At 40.2% G+C, this 23,440-nt stretch overlaps 2 protein-coding genes across 2 annotated transcripts in view; one reads left to right on the top strand and one right to left on the bottom strand.

Moving 5' to 3' along the window:
• The window catches only part of COL9A1 (collagen type IX alpha 1 chain), a 68,440-nt gene extending 66,797 nt beyond the window's left edge, over nucleotides 1–1,643 (top strand). The window contains exons 37-38 of the mRNA XM_065631663.1: nucleotides 194–271; nucleotides 1,459–1,643. Coding sequence (XP_065487735.1) covers nucleotides 194–271; nucleotides 1,459–1,643 — 263 coding nt within the window. The remainder of the gene's footprint in view (nucleotides 1–193; nucleotides 272–1,458) is intronic.
• A 9,558-nt stretch (nucleotides 1,644–11,201) lies between these two features.
• The window catches only part of COL19A1 (collagen type XIX alpha 1 chain), a 186,104-nt gene continuing 173,865 nt past the window's right edge, over nucleotides 11,202–23,440 (bottom strand). Inside the window, exons 46-50 of the mRNA XM_065632140.1 lie at nucleotides 21,546–21,716; nucleotides 20,569–20,635; nucleotides 18,552–18,707; nucleotides 11,592–11,669; nucleotides 11,202–11,352 (exon numbers count right to left, since the gene is read on the bottom strand). Coding sequence (XP_065488212.1) covers nucleotides 11,216–11,352; nucleotides 11,592–11,669; nucleotides 18,552–18,707; nucleotides 20,569–20,635; nucleotides 21,546–21,716 — 609 coding nt within the window. The 3' untranslated portion in view covers nucleotides 11,202–11,215. The remainder of the gene's footprint in view (nucleotides 11,353–11,591; nucleotides 11,670–18,551; nucleotides 18,708–20,568; nucleotides 20,636–21,545; nucleotides 21,717–23,440) is intronic.

Raw genomic sequence — 23,440 nt, 5'->3', positions numbered from 1 at the left:
AATCGGGGGGAAAAAAACCCAAACAAATCACAAACCTTTAACAAGGACATATGTCAGGACATCATTCAAAGATGCTAAGGCTGTATGCAGCCTCCCGAATTCTCTGCTTATTAGCCCTTCACCTTGGAGAGGGAACTTACTGACAGTAATACTCCAAGCAGGCCCTATCTAATGTTTCATTAATTTACTTTAGGTGAACCAGGAGAAAGAGGAGAAAGAGGATTTCCAGGCAGAGGACCGAAAGGTTACCCTGGACCAAGAGGTCTTCCAGGTAAATATAAAAGGGTGAGGATAAAGAAGAGTTGTAGTAAAACTTATTTAGAACTGACACCTCAAGCTGCCTTGAAAAGATAAAAGGTGTCCATTAAGCAATAAAATTCCCAATAACAGTACTTCATAGGTAATTATACAGCCACAAATCAGAATTAAAAGCTCTTTTACTGAAGAGCTACCACCCCATTTATTTCAGTGCAGAAAGACTAGGAAACGTACACAAAACATTGGAAAAAAAAAAAGGCAGTAACACACAGAGAAGTATATAAAATTGATTCTTTCTTACATGAATATATAAATATAAAACATGAACCAAACAAAAATGGTCACAAACCCCAGATTATCTCACTGGCAGCCACTGCAGTCTCTATTCATAATTTAGGACATTCGAAGTACAATTCTCCTTTATTCTTGTGGTAATTAGTTGCAGCGTTATGTAACAGGGCTCCAGGACAGATTCTTGCTGATAAATACAGCACAACTGGCCTCTAGTGGCCAGTGAGTGAAAATAAACGTTATTCCAACAATATCTCTATACAGCACATCTCTCTTTATATATCTATAGACAGAAACTACCAAAATTTTTCTCTTTTTGAAAAGGAAGAAAGACTGAGTTGAGCATATATACCTAGGATGGCTGTGAAACTAGGAGTTGTCTTTAGAAATTTGTCATTGAAAGAGGTTTACTGAAATCACTATATTTTATCCTTTCATTGAAGATTTAGAAGTAAAAAGCTACTTTAGTGCTCAGCAGTTCCACTCTATATGTCTCTTTCCCCAACACATCTGAGTGGAGAATAAAAATAAATTCTTGATATGTCTTGTTCTGGAGCACCAACATAACTCTGAAGTAGTGAGTAGTATCTACAGCTTGATGGGCATCGCCCACGGGGTTGTCTGCAGTGCTGCCATCAGTTCTGCTGCTTATAGCAGCGGATCTGCTCCCGTGTAACTGGAGAGGGTTGGGCCTGAACTGTCATTGCTGTAGATCTATAAACGCAGCCTGGAGGTCTGGTAGAGGAAAACTGTCCCTCTAAGTAGGCACCCCTCTGGGGAATCCACCGAGAGCAGTTAAAAAAACCCCCATCTTCGCACAGCTTTTAACAACAGGATGTTCGTTAAATCTGCATACATACAAAGCAAGTCATATGCTGCCAATTGTTAGACCTGCGTCCTCTTTTCCAGGCGAACCAGGCAAACCCAGCTACGGCAGGGAAGGCCGCGATGGTGACCGAGGTCTCCCTGGGGTGGCTGGTCAGCCTGGGGTTCCTGGTCCTCCTGGCCCTCCCGGGCCCCCCGGGTACTGCGAGCCGGCGTCCTGCAGAATGCAGGCGGGAGAGCGGGCTGGGAAGAACATGAAAGGGCCGTGAGCGGGCAACGCGAGTGCCACCAAGTGTCGGCATCAATTTACTGCCTACAGACAGCTGAGAAAAAATAAGGAATGAAGGAGAAACACAATCAAGGAGAAACCTTTCGACCCAGGTTTCAGTAAGGCATTTTTAACACAGTGTTGTACATTCTCTCCAAAGCTGTACTTAGCAACACAAGCAGGAGCGATGGTGCTTACAGACAAACACAGATGATGCCTTCTGGTTCTTTCTCCCTTTGGGGGGAAAAAAAGGTGCTTGTCTATTTTTATTGTTATTTTTTTAATAAAGAGTTTCTGTGATTTCTCCTCCTCCCCTACTTAATTCCTGTGTGTGATGTACAGTGAAACAATGTGTCTTCAGCCACCAAATAAAAAAGAAACAGTTTATTTACGTCAGTTGTAGCTATTCTTTTAGATCTGTAAAATTCCAGAGCACCACCAAGCAGATTGCATCACTTCATGCCCAGTCACAGGACCTGCTAAGCCTCCCTCAGCTCTTGAACTCAATTGTAGAGACAGGGGTGGGAGGCTGTTCTTACGGAAAACCTGACGCTTTTCATGCTGTAAATCACTGTAAAGGTGAGACCACTGGCTTCTCACAAATAAGCCATGTGGAATAACCTCTCAGTTTTTCACTCCAATTTGTGTTGCATTTATAATTCTGTGCGAAGCCCATTCCAGCTTCCCTCCTTCTATGTGAAAGAAAAATAAAATTCCCTTGACAGTGGCTTCTAGCCTTTTAAGTCTCAGAAATATCAAAGTTTTATAGTAGAGAGTACAGATTTTGAAGTAACATCTGTGGTTGTACAAAAAACAAATAAATGTTTTAATCCCCTATATGTTTTTGCATGTATGGTTACATTCAAAACCAATAAACCGAACAGCTAGAAGACCGCCATTAGACATCCCAAGTTACCTTTTTTAGATAAACTCAGTTTTTAGAGGAAAATGTGCAATGTCGATATTTTGTTTCTCTCTGTATAAATTAAACTATTTGTGGTTTTTGACTCTACATTCTCTGAAGTGTATTCTCTCTCAAAGACAACAGTGAAACCATCCTATGATGCTTCCTTTCATTTCGCTAATACTCATCCAAATTTTCAAATACAAGCTTTGGCACGCTTGCTTCAAGCATTGATTTTTTTTTTTCCCAAGCCCTTAATTGTCTGCTTATGTCCAAAATAGTTGACTTGTATTCCATGTGAGAATACAAAGAAACAGCACGATCATTAGAGCTATGCATTTTGTGTGTACCACATAAGACAACACTAAAGGGAAAGGTACTGGTATAATATATACTCTAAAAGAAATTATTGAAAAAAAACAATCGATAAGCCTTCCCCAAAACAAACCCGATGCTCTCGCTGCATCTAAGAGATGCTTCTCTGGCACCTCACATGTTGACAGAACATGCTGAAATGGAGATCACTTGGGAGAAAAATGTCTGATAAAGCTGCCTACTAAAAGAAAGTGTATTTGCACATTTATTAAATATTTTTGAGAACGAGTTAAATGGGATTAGTTCAGATAACCTCTTTATGTCCCTTGCACAACCCAATATTTTAAACGATAAAATATAAAAGAGATTGAATTTTTACAAGTCTTATCTACAGGTGTCTACTGCTGTCTGTTTCGTGCCGCAGAGCAGCACCAGGGGAGATTTCGGGGAAAACATAAGGGAGAAAATAGGCAAAATTAATGTGCTGTCCTTCCCAGAGCCTCGGGGCAGAGCCTGAGCCAGAACCGTTCTCCTGCACCCCCTGTTTGGCCAAACTCTCTCATAACCCACGTCGACTTTAATAACAAGAAATCATTAGAATTGATGAGTGCAAAGAATTTCTTTCTAAAGATACAAATCCAGACGTGTGCATAAAAGGTCATTGGCTTGTTCATACATAAGGGTGTTCCATAAAATTTTAGAATTAGGTCAGTGTTTTACTGATGTAGGGATGGTCCTCAGAACTTCACAGCACAACAAATAAACCATTAGTGGTAATGACAAACTGCAGTTTCACCAGCAAACTTTTATTTTAACTACAAATTGTGTAAAACTGTTAAAAAGAAAGAAAAAAGCAACAACTGATAACAGAATGAAAATATTTGCCACATGTAATGCATAAACATAATGAATCAAAAGAAGCAAAAAACCCCAACATTTAAATACAAATGTGAAGTGCTTTAAAAAATATAGTCTGAAAAATGCATAAAATTCCACAGTGGAAAGAAACTCATGTAGCAGAGAAAACATTCATATGTAGAAACGAAATAATAATTATTACAATCAAACAAATTCCACACTGAAGGTCCATTCAATGCAGAATCCAGACAGGTAGGTAGATTAAGATTGTGAAAGATTTTCTGCCTTCAAGTTGACTCGTGAGTTTTATCTTAAAAAAACAGAACCGAAGAATAAATCCTCTGGCCCATTATACGTCATTATGGAACACATTGGTTAATCTAAGTATTTAGAAATTCCAAGTCTTATGCAAGAGCAGAAAAATTTTATCTGAAGAAAGGTAGACTTCTGTGCCAAAAAATATCAGGAACTGAAATTTATCAACAGCACATTCAAGTAAATTAAGATTTAGAAAATAAAAGACAGAATTGTGAATTTAAAAGGAAGGTGTATCAACTATGGTGATACAGACAAAACCACCGCGAGTTCAAATAAATGTATTTAGAAAGCCCAAAGCAAAGAGATTGAGAGGTTTCACAAGCATCGCCAGCCCATTCGCACCAGATGCTCCTTGAAATCTCGGTGAAGTCCCGAGTAAATCTTGTTTTTAAGTCTTTCTGGTTCAATATCTGAAAACACGATCAGATTTTTTTTTGAACGAAAGACTAGTGAAAACCACTTTTACCCATCAGGATCTCTGTTGCCACTCCTAATTCTGGAGGTTTAATTGCATCATGATAAATACGTGTTTTAGCTCCTCAGTTACTTAAGTGTAAGCAGGAACCAAGAGAAAAATATTTAACGACTATCCTCAAAATAACTGATTTTCCATGGTCCAATCTGGTATTTTAAAATGCTGACTCCAATGCTTTCCCTATCAGGATACTAATAAGTACTAGTAACACTGGTGCTGGATACTGTAATAATATATATAAATGTTATCCATCTATAGTTCAGAGAGAGCTTATATATATAATTTTTCTGTCACAGCCATCACCGGGTTCAAGCAACCGAGCAGGAACTGCTACCTAAACCCTCTTGTGAGTATTTCACAAAGGCCAAAGTCTCTCTCCAGCCACAGGAGCTCCGGAGCACAAGTTGGAGCAGCTACATGAGGCCAGAGAGCACGGCTGGGGAGGACTGCGCTGGATTTTGCTTCCCTGAATACCCCTGTCACGATCTGAGTTTACCCAGAGCCAAACACAGATCTTGTTCGCCCTTCAAAAAGGGAAAGTGTCAACAGATGGTCCTTTCAAGGTTACGTGAAGGACAGAGGGAACAAGAAACCGAGTCCCTTAGTTTCAGAGACAATGTGTTGGCTCCTCCTTAGGAGAGCCCAGCAGTTGTGCTCCGTGATACAGACACACGCTGCGTTTTTGCAAATGTTTTTAAATTGCGTAGATAATTGGATGAAAAGCGTTTGCTTGACCTGCTCACCACTGTATTCTTATTTGGCCATGTAGTTTCTAGTTCCTTTACACTTAAAATGCAATCACTGCATCTCCTCTGCTCAGGGATCACAGGTAAACATGAAATGTCTTTATTTTGTGGGGCACGTAACTCCCATTTGGTGTGTTACAGCTTCAGCTTTCTTGCCCTCCCTCAATCTTTTGTTTTACTGTTCTGCCTGGCTTGCTGTGGGTGAGTTCAAAAGGACTAGTGAACCTGTGGCAGCTTTAGAAAATAAATGAAGCCAGCTTGCTGAAGCCACTGCGAAATCTGAAGACAGAAAATCAAGTTGGTGGTCAAATTATTACCTAGCGTCCTTCAAAATGCTACTGATCTGGCAGGTCTTTTTTTTTTTTCTCCTGGGAGGGTTAGGCAGCAAGAGAACAATGAAAATACCTAGAATAAAAGCAATTATCTAATATTCAGACAGGAACGCTATCTGCATCTGATTCAGAGATTATATTAACTTCCATAAATTTTATATATATATATAAGGCCAATGTTTTTCATCTTTTTTTTTTTTTTCTCCAGACTATGGAGCCCTAAGTTTTACCAACCTGTAGGAAGCACAAGCCTGACCTCGGTGTGGCCAAAAGCAGCCGCAGACAGAAAGGGTGTAAGGTATTTCCATTTCCATCTGGAATCTTGTCTCAGACGTAAATGGTCACATAATAATGAAAAAAAAAACCCACAACAATTTTCTATCCACTTGATACATTTCCACCGAACCAAACCTTAAATGTTGCAAACCAAGAATATAATGAAGGAAAGAGGCAACCAGACAGCACATAATGTGATTCATTCAGTGACAGCTGCACATCATTAGGAAATGAAAGAAAAAAAATAAAATAAGGTATGTCATTGAAAGTCCTTCAGATACATTGACTGGAGGCAGAATATATTTACATTGAAACTTCAGTAAATAATTAAATGCGTTTGTGTTTGCAGAACAGCAGACTCTGAGATAAACCTGCTAGAAGACACGTAGACTACATTCTTTTTAGCTACACACTTCTTTTGGTCTAGAATCTGTAACGTTTGTTAGCAATTAATATTTGAAAACCACATTTCCTATAGGTATCGTGAAGCTTGAGTTTTCCACTTAAACACCAGCCAAGGAAAGGTCACGGTTCAACTTGTTCTCCATGGCCTACACCCACCTATGGGTATGGAGATGTATTTAAACATCCAGCCAGTACAATCTCGTTCTGGTGGACGTAACGGATTTCAAAGAAAATTTATATGACTCAGTACATCCAGAATCTAAAAAACACATGATAAAAAAACCCCAAACCCAACACTGTTTTGATTCCTGAGATTCTTCTCATGTTCTAACATGTCAAGTTAGAGCAGCGGTTCTACTGAATTGGTAAAATGCATGGTTAGGGGCTGGCTTTACACAGTATATTAGGTTTACAAAATGCTAGTATAGCCCATGGGGTTTTTACAGGGCTTTTATGTAAACATTACAGAAAAAGAAGAAAAAAATGAGTGTACACTGACACGAAAAATAGTATTTCACCCTTGTGAAAAAGAAGTGTCAAGATGTTTTGTGTGATTATCCATTAGTTTATAGAATATGCTTATTTAACAAAGCTGTGCATCTATAACATCTGTAATTATTCACAATTATAAAACATAAAGGGAGGATGGATAATACAATCAGTCCTGTTTCCATATCACGGCGCTCTTTTAGCACTGAAACCAAATCCAGTTTAAGACAAAAACCACTGGTTTTTCAAACATGCCTAAGTAGGCTGCACTGCAACTTGATTGTATGAAGTATGCTGTAGCAATTTTTTTAACCTTAGCAGACTCCCTGCTCCCCTAGAGACACAGCATCACCGGGGACAGAAACGATGCCTGAAAGCGAGATGTCCCGTCACTGCACGTTCTGTGATGTGAATATAGACAAAACACAAATAAAATCTAAGCAATATTACCTGAAAAACAATTATACAAGAAAGGCAGTATTTCTGCAAATACTACCATGCAAAAAAAAAAAAAAAAAAGCATTTTAGGGAAAAGAAAAAAAATGTCAGGCTCAAGAACAAAATCAGAAACCTTGAGTCTCGCACTGAGTCTGTGCAGCACCGGGTCACGTCTTGTGCTGCTGCACCAGTTCAGCCCGGGCTTTCCCCTCTGCCCTGGAAAGAGCCTTGAACTCCACCGTGTGGACAAAAGGAGCCTCAGAAAAGTTCCCCTCTTCCCAAGTTTATTACTTTCTTTAGGCAAATCGAGTAGTTCTGCACATAGCTACCTGAAGAAAATCCCAGCACTTTCTCAAGCAGGTGATAAAGCAATTTGCCATAAAATATAATAGCCTGACCCTGAAGTAGAACAAAGCTTAGAGAGAATTCAAGAAAGGTTTAAAACTTTTTGTCAAAGATATTTCAGTTCAAAGTCCTGTTGTACTTAAACATTCCCAAATGAGAAAAATATCTCGTGCTACTGGAAAATATAATCATCCATGTTTAGCTCCTTGCAATGCTTACTGCAGCACAGACCGCTCAAAACAGACACAAAATTGATAAAGCAAATTGCAAATTAGATTAGCACCCCGCTGCCCTCCCTGGCCCCCTTCCCAAAACACAGGACAACATTAGTCTGAAACTGCAGAGACATTTCAGGGGCCAAATGTGAAAACCATGCAGAAGCATGTTTCCAGCTACATTCTGCTTTCAATTCTAAAAATACAGAGTAGGAGCAAGCCAGCGTGAAGTAAAATTAAGCTGGGATTCGCTGTGCTCTACCGCAGTGAAGAATGCAGCATCTTTAAAAAGGTATCGAGATAGCCTGTATAAAAAAACACCTGTTCTCTCAGGTGAGAAAAGTAAAGTGGGCTTTTTGCAAAATAAAAAATTATGCAACAAGATAATTACCAAAGTTACCTGCAAATCAATTGAAAGTATTCAAACAGACTTTAAAAAGACCTTTAGATTTGAGCCTATAAAAAGAAAAAGGCATCTGTAGGAAACATAGATGAAAAAATAAAACTTCTTCAAATATAAAAAGTGTTCTGCTTTCTGATAAATTCAAGTAAATTAACATACACAATTGCATCTGGCAAATAACAGATGCTGAGTTTCAGCTAACTAAAAGCCCCAAAATATACACATACCACTAACGCGGCGCAATAGTCTATGTACAGCCTTCTGGGACGGGGGCTGCTTGGAAACCTCTCAGTCACACGGATATCCCTTACAAGACAGCACCCTTTTCGATATTATCACAGAAAATGAAGTTTAAAATTAATTTAGGAAGTAAAAAAATATTTAGATTTTTACATATATTGGAATTACTAGAGAAGTAAAAAGAAATCGACGATGAAAAAATGTTCATGCAAGATACCTGACCAGCAGTTCATTTGACTGAATGGAAAACGGTATGTGAGGCCCGTTCTCCCCCTGGTGTATGTACACAGATATATGTGTATATATATATACATACATTGGTGCAAGGCCCCTGGCTTCACTCTCGGGGCTGGCAGACCTGTAGCCCAGACAGCAGCAGATGTCTCAGGACAGAGAGTCGCTCGGGTTCAAGCCACCTCACCAGTTCCCAGCATCTGCACAGCTGTGGCGCTCTGAGGACCACATCTGGAAAGGTGTCCCAATGCTGTGGAGCAAACCAAGATGTGCTCCATGGGCACAGGAGGTCTGGAACGGGAGCAGCACGCTTTGAGCCAAGCACAGGCAGGACCACTTGTTCCAAATGCACCTTCACCCCAGTGGGACGGGCACCCAGCGCCTGCAGAGCAGAGGACACGCTGGCCTAGAGAAGGGGCAGTTGTTGCCTCCCAAGGGACAGCGGGTGACGAGCAGAAACGGAGGTGTGAGGACTGTGGTTCACCTGCAGGCTGTGAACTGTCTGTCCCCACCCTTACAAGGGGCAGACAAAGCACCCTGAGCCCCCGAGAGGGTCCCCGGCTCACCGATTCCCTTCAGGAGATGGTTTCATGGTATGCCACTGATTTTCTGCTGTCGTCCTTCCTGCCGTCCTCGCCTGTCCCAGGCGTTTACTCTCAGCCTTCAATCTCTGTGTTTAGTTTAACATTTTCCTTGTGCCAAGCACCTTCTTCCCTCCAAACATCTAACTGATTAACTCATCGAGTAGCTATGCTTTCCCTCTCAGAAAGGCATGAAGGCTCGTCTGTGCTCCCCAGCCACCTGGGCCAACTCTCTCCACCACCTGAACTCATCTTGCCCCTCCAGTCTAGGGGCAAGTGCCAGGAACTCTATTCAGAACAAATACCAATGTGTTTCTTTTTTAAAAGACTCCTACTAGTCATTCCTTGCTGTTTTTAAGCAAAACCCAGAAGTCAGCCAGATTGGTGTCTCACAACAGCTTCTCTGGAACCCAGCAGTTCCAATTTGGGAATGCTTCCCTGGCAGCTCAGTCCTGCTCAAGCACGAAGTCGGCAAAACCACTTCCCTGCCTGACGTGGGAGAGGACAACCGGCTTCCTAACGGCGGGGCAAGAGCCCTCAGTGCTGCTTTTGTCCTACGGGTTCATGTTGAGGTTGTGGGTTATAGCTGTCCATGTTCGCTCAATAGCACCTTCACTTCTCATTGCACTGCAGCAAAGTCCCTAGGACTGCTTTAGGATCATCTGTTTCCTAATAATCAGAAGTGAAACTCTGGCCAACCCTCCTCCCTTCTTTTCAGAATCAGCCTCCGCGATAAATTTTCTCCATCTTTTCTTTGCTCAACCCTTTGAGCTCTGTAGGATTCACACTTTGTTCTGTTTTGTTCTTCATTGACAATGTCTGGTCCTGTAGGATTTACTGAACGCCCGCAAACTGCATGCAGTTGTGTTCTCTGTAGCACACCTTTCCAAGGTGGGGTTTGCCTTTTTTTCCGAAATTTCTCTTGAACACAAATAATTTTTTGCAACCAGTTAGTAGGACCTGTGAGTTTTGCATTCTACTGTTTCCACGTTCTTCTCAAGCTTATTTTGGCACATGATTTTTGCAGAAGGAAGAGGAAAACTGTGTCGCCAGTGAGAGTAGAGGCTTGTGAAGTTCCTTCTTTGTCTTGCTGTGTACCCACCACCTCTGCTCTACAGCAGGAGGTCATCTTTGCTGTAAGCAGACATAACGGCAGAGTAGCTTGGTTACAGGCAGTGATGCTACACTTAGTAAGCCCACGTAATGGTTAGAAGATGTAAGAGTTCTCAGCTAGGAACCAGCCCCTCATCCGTTTAATATCTGGAGTATATGTAACCATGACGAAACAAATGTACAAGCCCTCAGTTGGGACAACATCCAGTCAGGAGAGACGCTTCTCAGGGCTACACCTGGTGAATTTCCAGTCAGTCTGAAGCTAAAAGTTGGATGAGGTTAGAGAGATCACAAACACGTTCTTCATTTCCTTCTTCAACATCTAGGAAATGACTGAAGCGGTGGGTAGAGTTTGCGGTGCATGACACAGACCCGGTTCAGAAGGCGCGTGGGGCCTCCCCGAGGGACGTGAACGTTCAGTCTAAACAGTGTTCCCAGCGCTCCGGCTCAGGTCCTGCGTTTGCCATGAACAAGCATGCTTGAACACTTCAGAACTGTATTTTCTCACTTAAAATTCACCACCAGCAAGAAAAATAAAGCCAGCTTACTATACTGAGGCATATATACTATCTCAAGTTATAATAAAATATTTTTTGTTTGAGGAAAGAAGCTTATGAAAACTATTTGGGCCTATTTTCTCCTCTAAGCAAAATAAATACAAGAAACATAACACGTGGAATGCGCTCTAGAAAATATGTCATCATTTCATAATTATGACGCTGCAAATAACATAGAAAAAGGCTCAGTTCTGTGCCTCATAAATTATCTAGATACCATGCAGTGTCAAGGGGGAAAAAAAAATGCACCAAGTATTTCAAAGATTAAATTAACTTATTGAGAGGAGTGAGAAGCGACTGTGAACCCAAGTGTCTATGGGAGAGGGTTTTTATTTCCCACTGGTGCGTGACCGAGTCTGCGATATGTGGTAATAGCAATCTGCCGGATTGCATCTTCCGTCGGGTCCCGGTGGCCCCTGGGGTCCGGGTGAGCCTGGAGTTCCCGGTGGGCCTGGCAGGCCAGGAGCTGGTAAAACAAAGGCAGAATTATTTGGGTCCCCCCCCAGAGCACGTGTAGTGCCCCACGTTTCACCAGTGACCCTCAGCTGCACACCAGCTCATCTGCGAGAAGGCAGGTGGGTCTGGCCTCACGCTATGACCAAAAGCAGGAGGAAAGGCACTGGCATCAAATTGGCATGAGAAGTTAGGAGAAAAGCCTGTTAGTTCGGAAATACCAATAGCAGAAATAAATTTTGACATGTGTACCTGCAGGGCCGGGTGGTCCAGGGTCACCGGGCAGTCCAATTCCAGGCTCACCTCTTTCTCCTTTCTGTCCTCTATAACCTACACAGAATAAAGATATGAAAATAAGAGCATCCTCTTATAAACAGCAATCTTCTCTGTATTGTGTTGACAGGAGACTATTGAGACCAATGTAACTGGGAAAACACATGCTCACTTCTTTTTCTGAGACTTTTATTTTTTTCCGAGACGGCTCTGATGTTTACATGTTCCTCCTGGAACCATTGCACCCTCTCCCAGAGGACTCTTGCTATGTTCGCTAGCTGGACCATTCCCCGGGATTTTAAGTTTTACCTTCCCGAAGTTCCTCTATTAAAGAACCAAATTCGTATTCTGCTCCAGTGTTACCCATTTGATGAAGTGATGTAAAGCACCAACCCAAAGGCCATCTGGAGCCTCTGATAGATCCCACACTGGCAATACTTCACCCTCTCCACTCTACAGAAATCTTTATGTCTGCACATTTTCAGACTGTAAAGTGGAAGTTGTATGCTCAAGCATTAGGCCAGACACAAGAGAAGACCCACCCCAACCCGCAGCATTACAGAGCTGCCGTCACGCGGAATGAGGCATCTTTAGAGCTTGTGCAGATTACAGTTTCTGGCATGCAAAGCCTGCTTTGACTCAAGTGCCTGCATGTTGTTAACAAAGCGTGATTACTAGTTATACTGGGAATATTTGTGCCCATTTTCTTCACAGGCCATAGTTTTCTATTTATCTAAATAGTTTCCATATTCTCAAGGGGTGCCACTCATGCCCAACATGTTTCTTTTTCCTTAAACTGTTTGTAAAAAAAAAATTATTAGTTGGAAACACTCTGGCTGTTTTACAGGACTCATGGGTATCAGTGTAACGATTTGCCTAACATTTTGAGTTAAAAAATGCATCTAAAAATATAGCTTTTCTATTTAAACCACGTAATTTATGTAGGAGAGGGGCTGAAGGCATCTTCCCTCCCCAGTGCCTCGGACTTTGACATATAAGGTGACATATGTTGAAGACTAATTTGTCAACTTCCGATCACATTTGGAATGAAATTTGTTCTGCTTCAGGGACCAGTATACTTCCAGTGTCGCGTATGCCATACAATAAACTTCCTCTTGTGAAGAGCTGTAATTTGATTTGAATTGAAAGAGAAGAGTCAGTGCTGACCAGTCAGCACGGGGGGATCAATCCACCTGATGTCTCATGGGCACTGGGAGAGGGATGGCAAAGGTGGTCTTGTCAGTGCACTGTGGTCTTTGGCAACACTGGTACTTTACAGGACAACTGTGAGTTCTGTGGGTACCAATTCAGGGTTGTTACACCAGACGCAGTGCAGCAGGAGAGGTACACAGAGTATTCAAGCTTTCTGTTAAACACCAGCTCATTATACACTTTGGTTGAAAGTCTATTATCTGTTGCAATCATTCTAGGTTTCAAAACAGAGAATCAATTATCTTACTCTTCTCTCAGCACCCCAACAAGGAAATTACAGTGAGGCAAAACCATTTGAAATTGCATGCAGAGTGACGTGCATAACAAAAGGAAATCAACTGTTTAAAAGCTCACAGAGAAACAAACAATATTAATCATGCATTCTGGTCACTGAGTTGTGTTAAGCAGAATTGTACAAGGCATGTATGCACACAAGCTATAGAGACTCAGGAAAGGGAGTATGCAGGTGTTTGTATTCAGTTGTGAATCTTGATTTTGCTCTTTAATAACCACAGTAGTATTCATATCAAGTTGGTTTGTTCTGGAGATCTTGTGTAACACATAATAGCTGCTACTTGTTGAGAAGCTCAATCATACAACCACAGGATCTATTACATTTCCTATTTATTATATATCTCTCTATGTTTCTTAATTTACAATAGACAGTTACAGTACATTTCTCACTACAAACCCAGCTAATGGTAATTGTACATAGTAGTGCTGCCACTAATCATTTCTTTAGGTTTGAGGAAAAGAGAGAAATCACATTTATGGTATATCACATTTACAAGCTCCATGATAACCATTACTGTAGGTATCTGAGACATCACAGTAGAAAAGCGATTGAGACAGACTGAAAGATTCTGTAAACATCACTGGAATTCAAGACAATAAGGAAAAAAACCCACAAGAGCAGAAAGAGCAGCCTGTCAATGCAAATATATGACCCAGGGTAGTGCAAACCATTACTGGCTGCATCTGAATGTACATACAAGGGTGTATTTTGTACACAGTGACAGGTAAGTTCTGTTGACACTGAAGTTTAATACAAAAATTCCCAGGTATCTTCACTAAAAATAAGACTTTATGTAACAGGGTGTAAGCATGTCAGTAAACAGGCCTATATGTAAACAATCTGAACAATGTAATGTGTAATTCTGGCAGGAAAATGTTTGATTTTTAATGAGGTATATTTTGCACAGAAGTAGGGCCATGATTACACTTCTACAGGATAATACCACCTTCTCTCTGAGCTTAAAGTGACAAACTCATACATAGTCAAAGAAAAAAGTTACTATACACTTAAATTGGATTTTGAATTATTGTTTTTAACGTAAAGGCACATGTAAGATGCTGTCCGTTTTTACTGGTAGAATTACAATTCCAGTAAGAGGTACCGGCTTAATTCAAAAGGCGACTGCCTTAGCCAAGCCTTTCACTTGGGTTCCAGAAGTTTTGTTCTGATTTCTGCAACCCCAAAGTTGTGGTATGTAAACATGTACCCAACATGGGTAGTATGGTAAACACGTGGTAGCAGTATGTCACAAGTATGTGTTCAAATGGATAAGTGTTCTGCTCACAGATGAGTGGCGATCGCTAAAATTCAGCTCTCGGTTTATTGCTCTCCACAAGCACCATGATCAGAAGCATCGCTACTGGAACACCCTCAGCTCTGCTTGGAAATGACACAAGTTCATGTCTGTGAATCTGGAGGTAAAAAGTTCTCTCATTTAAACAGCTCCATAAGGTACTTCACCTACATCATGGATACTAACATGTCAATATCTAAAGAAGTCTGAGGTTCTTTAACACATCTGTGAGGCAAACACATTACCACAACAGGGAGCAATCGGACTGAGGTATCCACTGTGTTTTACTGTGCAAATACTCCGCATTCTTAAAAACAAACGACTGCAAAGCAAGAGGAAGGGTGCTAAGGGCAAGCCCTCTCATCCAGCCTCCAGTGCGTATTCTGAATTCCTCTTGTGTGTTATGGCCCTCCCAGCTGAGAGGCAGTAACTGCGCTTCAAACCAAAGTAAAACAGGGTAATGCCATCCTCCACAGCAAAGAACAGGTTACAGAAGGTAATGCTTGGAATCAGTGCAGCTATTTCAGAGGAGTGACTGTGTCTGGACAACATCCACCACACTGGCTTCCTGATGTGAGCCAAGGTTTCTTCTACAATTCTCCCACCATGCAAATTAATAATTAGAATAAGAGAGACAAATTTCACAACAGAGATAAGCAATAAAAATAAGGAACTTTCACTATTCATCACGTGGTATTTTTCTTTCCTGAGCTCTGATGTTTGATTCCTCGAGGTACGAGTAATGAGTACCTACAAAACAAACCCTCTTGTTTCTTTAATTTGACAGAAACAGTGAAGTTTAACTACGATGAAATATTCTTTTCTCTATTGAGGAAAAAAACAATAGCCATTTTAACACAAAGGATCTCTAGATTGCAAATTTATCCCAAAATGCACTCAGTCTAACAGACCAAAACTCACTTACTACTATAGTTTCAAAAATCCAATTAAGTCAGAGTTAACTGATCTAGATCGTCTGTCTAACATATGACAAGCTGACTGTTTGCAAATGGATGACATTGCTCTAGCTTATCTATAAAGTCCTGAAATAAACTCCCTGTTTGTCTACAAGACCTTAGCATCTTCTAAAACACATACAGGATAAACAAGATCCTCTGCTCCCCCTCGAGCAGATGCTGCACAGTTCACTGTAACACTGCCTCACAGTATCAGCTTGCTGATGCATATGCCATAGGTTATTTTTTAAGTGAAGAAATATATATAAAGAAATCTTCCAATCACTATTACACAGAGTCTGTTTAAATACCAATTGCATGTCTCATAATTTAAGTTGTAATTATTTGTTTTCTTTTTATTTGCTTGATGTATCTTTATTGAGACCGTCCTATAAAATCAAAATTATTTGTACCTGAACCACTGGGAAGTACCTGAGGTACACTATGAACAACCTTGCTGAAAGCCAGCAGGTAACAATTCTGAACTTCATTAAAATGAATGACTCTATGCCCAAGGGTCTAGCAATTCCTTAAATACACCTTTTGAAGACCATGCCTACACTCCCAAAAGTTAATATCTATGGTTTTTTTGCTTCTGGGACTAACCCCTACCTATTGGTTTGCTGAGCAGAAGGAGGCTCTGGTGGAATCTGGGCAGGTCACACCAGACCAGGTCCCAGGAGAACTGGCGCCACACTCAAGGCACACAGAGGGACCCCTGCGAAGCTGCCAGTTTTGGGAAGCACCTCCTGGGGGACAGAGCGACTCCTGCCCTTCCCGCTGGCTGGCTCCAGTGGGCTCCCCGCTCAGCGGGCAGCATCACAAATAGGCTCTGGAGGTGTTCGTTGAGGTCTTGTTAATTGCTCTCCAAAATCGTCTACTTACTTCTCCTATGAGGACAGGCTGAGAGAGTTGGGGTTGTTCAGCCTGGAGAAGAGAAGGCTCTGGGAAGACCTTATTGCAGCCTTTCAGTACTTAAAAGGGGCCTATAAGAAAGATGGGGACAGACTTTTTAGAAGGGCCTTTAGTGACAGGACAAGGGGTAATGGTTTTAAAATGAAAGAGGGGAGACTCAGACTAGACATGAGGAAGAGGTTTTTTTACAGTGAGGTTGGTGAAACACTGAACAGGTTGCCCAGAGAGGTGGTAGATGCCCCATCCCTGGAAACATTCCAGGCCAGGCTGGACGGGGCTCTGAGCAACCTGATCTGGTTGAAGATGTCCCTGCTCATTGCAGGGGGTTGGACCAGATGAGCTTTGAAGGTCCCTTCCAACCCAAACTATTCCATGATGCTATGACTCTGTGATTCCTGTCACTGGCTGTATGGGACAAGTGATTGTTTCACTCTACCAGCCCAGATGTGTATCACTGCACACAGCAAAACTCTGGAGTTGGCAACATGGTCTACACCCAAGTGAGAAATACAATAAGGAATATCTGTCAGTCAAAATCAATGTGTATTATGATTTAGGCATATATGTGCACACAGCGTGCCACCTTGATGGTCTCAGCCACACAAGCATGTAACATGCTTCTGCAAGAAATCTGGTCTGCTGTGTCTTTTATGGCTGAAAATAAGCTGGAATATGGAAAGATATTTTTCAATCTGCTCAGAGATTCAAATTTCTTTTTGCTCTTGTCACAAAACAATAACATGCACAGGCATAACTGGGGAAGGCATGAAGGTATTTGTAAGTGTGCTTCTCTCACAGTACTATCTCTTACTCGGAGTGTAAAAAGGAGGCAAAACAGGTTTTTTTTTTTGTTTTCTTTCCTAGGCAGTGTAATTTAATGTATCTTTTGCAGTATCAGAGAAGTAAGTGCTTCTCACTTAGCTTACTTTTTACTAATCAAAAAGGAGTATTGAGCATATCAGTAAAATAAAGGGAAAGCCTGCGTACATGGGGCACTACTTTTACTTAAGCATAAGGCATGAAAAAGCAGCTTTATTTTTTTTCAAGCACAGCTATCATCTTTACTCTTGATGCTCACTAAGTGGAAATGAAGCCTAGTATAACATTCCACTTCCCAGAAGCATCTGAGACTGTCCACCACATACATCATCATTGAACAACCTGGCACTGACATTGAAGTTGATCGTTTACAGTGATCTGAATATTTAGGTAATGATGAAGTCAGTGTTGTAAGATTCTAAGCCTTTTATTGTTTTCCTTGATCCTTTATTCTTGTTCTTCTCATTCTGAGCTCATCACATTTTTCAAGCTTCTGTCAGGGCTTTGCGCTTATCAGTGTTAGTAAGTCTTTATTCTTCTCATAGCTTTAGGATCCACACATCTTCAGCTTTGCTCTCATGTTCTTCATTCCAGTCTGACTTGCTCTGACTCCAGAGCAGACCAAACTAACAAAAGATAATAAAGAACTACCTACAGATAAACTGCAAATTACATATTACCCACCCACAAAATATTATTCATCGATAATTTTTTTTTCCTTTTATTCTATTCTCCTCTTCCTTTTAATATCTGAGAGGCTGACCCTACAGTAGAGCACAGCTACCAGGAGCCTGGATCCCTCAAAGCTAATTTTGCAGTGAAAGACAGTTCAGTGAAACAAGAATCCTATCCTGTCCAAATGCTCTGCAACATACATATTACTGTTTGGGGTATAGTGAAAAGCTGATCACTCAAACTGATTTGTGAAAATAGATTTTTCACTGTAAAAAGAATTCATGTGGTAATACTTCAATTTTCACTGCTTCTCAAAGAACAATATTTGCTTTGGTTTTTCCTTCTCTGTGTTGTCTCAGAATCGGAGCTGAGAGCACTTAGACTCGGAGAAAAAATTTTGTTTCTTAAGTAAGATGGTCTCTCAGTATGGAACAAGATCTAAATAGTTACATTAGAGTGCTGGCATAGTTTTTCTTCCTTGTAAAAGTATTTTGGAGAAAAAATAACTGCTACAGTAGTCTACAGATCTGCCAACTTTAGATATCTGTCAGTAATTATCTTTATCACTTATTAGAGTAAAATGCACTGATTAGGAGTTATAATCAGTAAAATTCACACATTTACTACAGGTTAATATTTAGATCTAGTCTGGAAAAACATAAGTACAGTTTTAAAAGTTAATCATTAGGTAATCCTGGCTTATTTAATAATAATTAGCAAGTGTATAAAGATTTCAAGATACAATTAATGGGAACATTTTTTTGAATTCCTACCTTGAATTCCACGTTCTCCTGGTGGTCCTGGCAAACCATCATTTCCTGGTGGCCCTGGTAACCCATCTTTTCCTGGGGGACCTGGTTTTCCATGAGCCTGGGAGGCAAGCATTGCAGCAGGCAGCTTCAGCTGGGATACAAACTGAGCCATCCTTTCTTCATTAACAGAGGACACAAGAAAAAGTGGGTAAGAAATCTGCTAGCAAAATGTGGGAAAACAGATAAATCCCAAAGCCCCAGCTAAAGCAAGTTTCTGGAAGTAAGGTGGTTTAATCTTCCTAAATGTCAAGATATTAAATGCTCCTATAAGTACTGGGGTCTTCAGTTCCAACTGACTTCATGTCTGAGTCCTTACTCTTTGAAAAAATCCGAATGAATTTGTGCTAAAGTTTCTACTACTGCCCTCTTTTCCTAATGTATTACAATATTTCAAATGACTTTTGACTCCTGTTCATGGAGTACTTGAAATACACGATCACACAATAATTAGTACTTAACATCCCTACGAAGGGCTACCTTATATGTTTGTAACTCAAATTAAATTGTGAAGTAAAACTTAAATACTGTGAACAGTTCTTGCAATGTGCTGACATCCTAAAAACTGTTGTAAAAAACCTAAGTGCTCAGCAAACATCATTAACTGCAGAGATTTTAGCATGAGTTGTTCATGCTGGTAAAGTGCACTTTGTGTGCATTTCAGTGTTCTTTAGAGGTAGATACAATAGGTACTAACCTTGAACCTGTCTCATTTATACTGAACTAAAAATCTTAACAAAGCATTCTATAATTTAGGTGGTATTTACTCTGGTGGAGTTTTAAGATTCAGGAAAAAAATATAGAACAAAGAGAAGAGCGGGCATCAAACAAAAAGCAAGCAAAGTGATAGAAAATAGGCAATGTGAAACAAAGCCAAAAATAGAAGATCTGTGGGAACACTAGTGAGGTGTAGAAAATGGAATAGCTATAAAGACCAAAACCAATATTCTCTGTAAGTAGGACACATCTTAATACTTTCTTTTTGTGAATAGACTAAACCTTGTTACCATTCCGTTTGAATGGGAAAAGGAGGTAACTTCAGCCAACAAAATGCTCTTGAAATATAAAATAGATTGGAGCCCTAAGTGGAAGCAGTCTGGGGAAGGGTAAAAATACACAAAATGACGGCCTTGTTATAAAGAGAAAAACTGCTTGAAGAGTTTAAAGTTTCAAACTTTATATGGTTTCCTTTATCTCCAAGAGTTAAAAGGTTTTGTATCTACAAATATTAATGACAAAATAGCTAAGCACATTGCAGACATAAGAGGAGCTACTGTTTAAGAGGTGTTCCAGTTGAGGCTTGTTTCAGACACCTACCTGAGTCACGGCTCATAAGAAAATGCTGGGGAAGAAAAATATTTCCTTTTCAGAGCAAAGACATATCTAAGAAAGCTTTCACAGTACAAAGGCCTTGGAAGAATCTGGTACCTGCCTGCAACTGTGCCAGAAGTCAGTGTCCGCCAGGGAGATTTGGAGCTCCCTGGGGGTGTTTGCAGAAAATGCACTGCAGTTCACACCTGCGCAACTGGAAGCTGTCAAGTCTTTCTCTCATTTAGATAGTCAGCCACCAAGGGACCAGAATAATTAGATACTTCTATTGTCTCCACTTTAGCAAATCTTTAGTGTCTTAATAGTACATTGCAGATATATATGTATCTACAATTATGCACGATACATATATGTGTCTACAATGAGACATACATGTTTGCTATTCTGATTTGCAGCAAACTACCTATGAATGCTAATCATTTACATATGGAAAAACTCTGGTTAACAGATACTATAATTAATAATTGTTTGAAGATAATTATATTAAGTAAACTTAAACAACGGTTAAGCATAGCTACAGCAACAAGGCAGCTGCCAGGTCCAATGTAAGTTAGATAACATAATGAAATGTATATAAAAGCTATAGGGATGTAAAGCATTTAAAACAGAATTTAAGACTTATGTTTAGTTGTATAATACTTCGTCTTCTTACCTTCAAAAACCTTAAGAACCTCCTGTTTGATATATCTTTTTATTTCTTCAAGTGAAACTGAATCAGCCTGATGAGGAAACGGAAAGATGATATATAAGAGAAGAAACATACAGAGGGTACTTTATGATGCTACAAAATAAAAAATATGCTGAAATTAGCACTAAGTGTGTACAGTGTTCACCAAAAATCTAATATTTTAATATATTTGTGTTATTCACTTAACTGCAAAGGCCACTTTATTGCACATACATTATATTATTATAAAGACCACTACTACCATGAAGTGGAAGAAGCGATCTCAACCATCAGGATGATCAGCATGTTATATGTTTTGAAATTAATCTGTATAAAATGCTAAGGATGTCTAGTGACACTGCTTTGCTTTATTTGCCTCTTGCATAGCATTTGCCAACTTCTCAGTCCCTCTAGGGACCACTTACTTTGATGCACAGCCCACTAACTAAAACAGCATCACAGGACCAATAACTTCACTGGAAAAGATTTTTAGAGCTTTACTCTACCTGACTGAAGGTAAAAAGAACCCACAACACGGACGTGTGCCTCTGCACACATGGAGACAAACCAAGATACCTACAACTGGCAAGTAACATTTCACTATCTTTTTAAATGCTGATTTCCCTTTTATTGAGAATTACTTTGGTTTGCCTCCTTTTTTGTTTGCAAAGACATATACTTTAGCTCAAAAGATCATGAAAAACTTGAAAATTATCTCTATTGAGAAGCCATACTGATTTGTCAGGACTAAAAAGACAAACAAAGAAACAAAAATGTGCTTGATCACATGGGTATATTTTTTTTTCACTTCTGCTAACTGAACACTGAAATGATCTCAGAGATATCTTAGTTTTTCTGATATTATGGTATCGCTTGGTTGAATTTCCACTGCCCAGCACATGCTGCTTTCATGTCGTCTGAACTCACAAACACCCAAGAAAAACATAAATTTTTTTTTTTACCGGAAACCCTGGGGGTCCTGGTGAACCTGGGGGACCTTGATGACCTGGCGATCCTGGATAGCCTCTGTCTCCTGGTGGCCCAATAGGACCCACGTCCCCCTTTTCGCCTGATGGGCCAGGTTTCCCTCGTTCACCTTGTGGACCTTTGTCCCCTGGAATACCCTGATCGCCCTTTGTAAAATAAAAGCAGAAAGAAAACCATTGCACACAAGAGAACAAACTAGTAAAAGTCACCCAAGAATGCTAAAGAGAAAATTCTTCCCTGTTCAGAAATAGATTATATGAGTCATGCAGGGAAGCTGATATTACAGGCTAACCCATGTCTCTGAAAACACAGCATGTGACATTTTGTTTTCTTACACTTTTAATGTTGAAGTCAATGACAAAAAAAGAAATGGCTTGGCTCTAAACCACTTTTCAAGGACAGAAATTGGGTGCAGAAAGTTTATAAGCCCTTATACAAGGACCTAGAAATTTCAAGTACAGCATAATAGAATTCAGGTGCTCAAATTCCCCAGGCACAGAGCATCAAGCTTTTTTCTGTAACTTTCCTTAGAAGCCTAATATTTTATTTCTGCATGTACAAAAAAAGTCTCAGTTAATCAAAGAAACAACCGATACACAATTCCATTTACAACAAGTGAATTCCTTGCAAACAAAATATATGACAGGTCAATGTTCCGGCCAGGAACAGCTTCGATCATGGCTGAGATGGCATTTAGATTTGTTCCATTTGCAAATAATTAAATCTTTTAGAGTGGCTTAATGTATCAGCTACCAGTTCACCAGACTACAGCTGTGGAGCAGAGTGCTGCAAGTCACACATTCAGATTGTATCTGAACATCTGGAAGTTCCTAAGGGTCACTGACCACCCTTGCTGCGCCACTTAAGCTAATGTTGAGCTCCACCGTAAGGAGCAAACAACACCCAGAATTGATCATATCATTAATAGATAAATTCAGAATCTACATTTATGAGGCGTAAATAAATATAGTTAATTGCATTCTTAATCTACAGCAAGTGCTGGTGCATATTCAGATCTGAAGTGCCATTAACTGATAAACCAGAAATGTGTATTTACATTCTTAAGTCATATTTACATGACATGAAAGGTTGAAAAAGAAAAAAAAGAAAGGATACAAGTAGGAGGCTGTCCAATATTTTTATTACCTATCTACCCTCCAATCTGTATGATTTCCGGTGAGTTAGAGCTTATTATAATTAAGCTTCACTACAAATCCCGCTGTGACTTGTGATGTTTTATTGCATTAACTGAAATCATTATGCATTCCCAATTGGACTTTTAATTACCCTTAGTAAGAGTGCAGAAGTTCTGAACTCTGGAAAGTCTACCACTTGGTGGGGGGGGAAGTATCAAAATCTGAAACTTCATGATCCCATGCCTTTAATTTTAACCTTTGTTGTGGGTTGACTTTGGCTGGCTGCCACATACCCACCCAGCTGCCCTCTCATTCTCCCTCCTCAACAGAACAGGAAGAAAATGAGATGAAAAGCTTCTGAGTCCAGATAAGGACAGGGACACCTCTTACTAACAACCATCAGGGGAAAACAGACTTGACTCGGGGAAGATTAATTTAATTAATTTAATTGATAACTTGGGCAAAACTCAAAATATGCAGCATATGAACGACTTCCAAAAATACACAGTTAATTTAGCTATTTAGTAGAAAAAACAGAAGATATGATGTGATACCCAAAAGCCACCTGTCACCCTTCTCAAAAGACTCTCAAATTCTCAGGAGTTGATGGGAGCAGGAAAGGGAGCGTATGCGCACTGGGGGCAGAGTAATGTTCTGATGGAAGAGGCTTACCTTTTCAGGTTTCTACAAACTTTAAGATTTATAGGAAAAAATGTTATGTCCTGCATACAGCT

The sequence above is a fragment of the Caloenas nicobarica genome, chromosome 3 (genome assembly GCF_036013445.1).
Source record: "Caloenas nicobarica isolate bCalNic1 chromosome 3, bCalNic1.hap1, whole genome shotgun sequence".
Taxonomy (NCBI): domain Eukaryota; kingdom Metazoa; phylum Chordata; class Aves; order Columbiformes; family Columbidae; genus Caloenas; species Caloenas nicobarica.
Note: the sequence above shows the minus strand (reverse complement) of the source record. Positions and strands in the feature narration are given on the sequence as shown.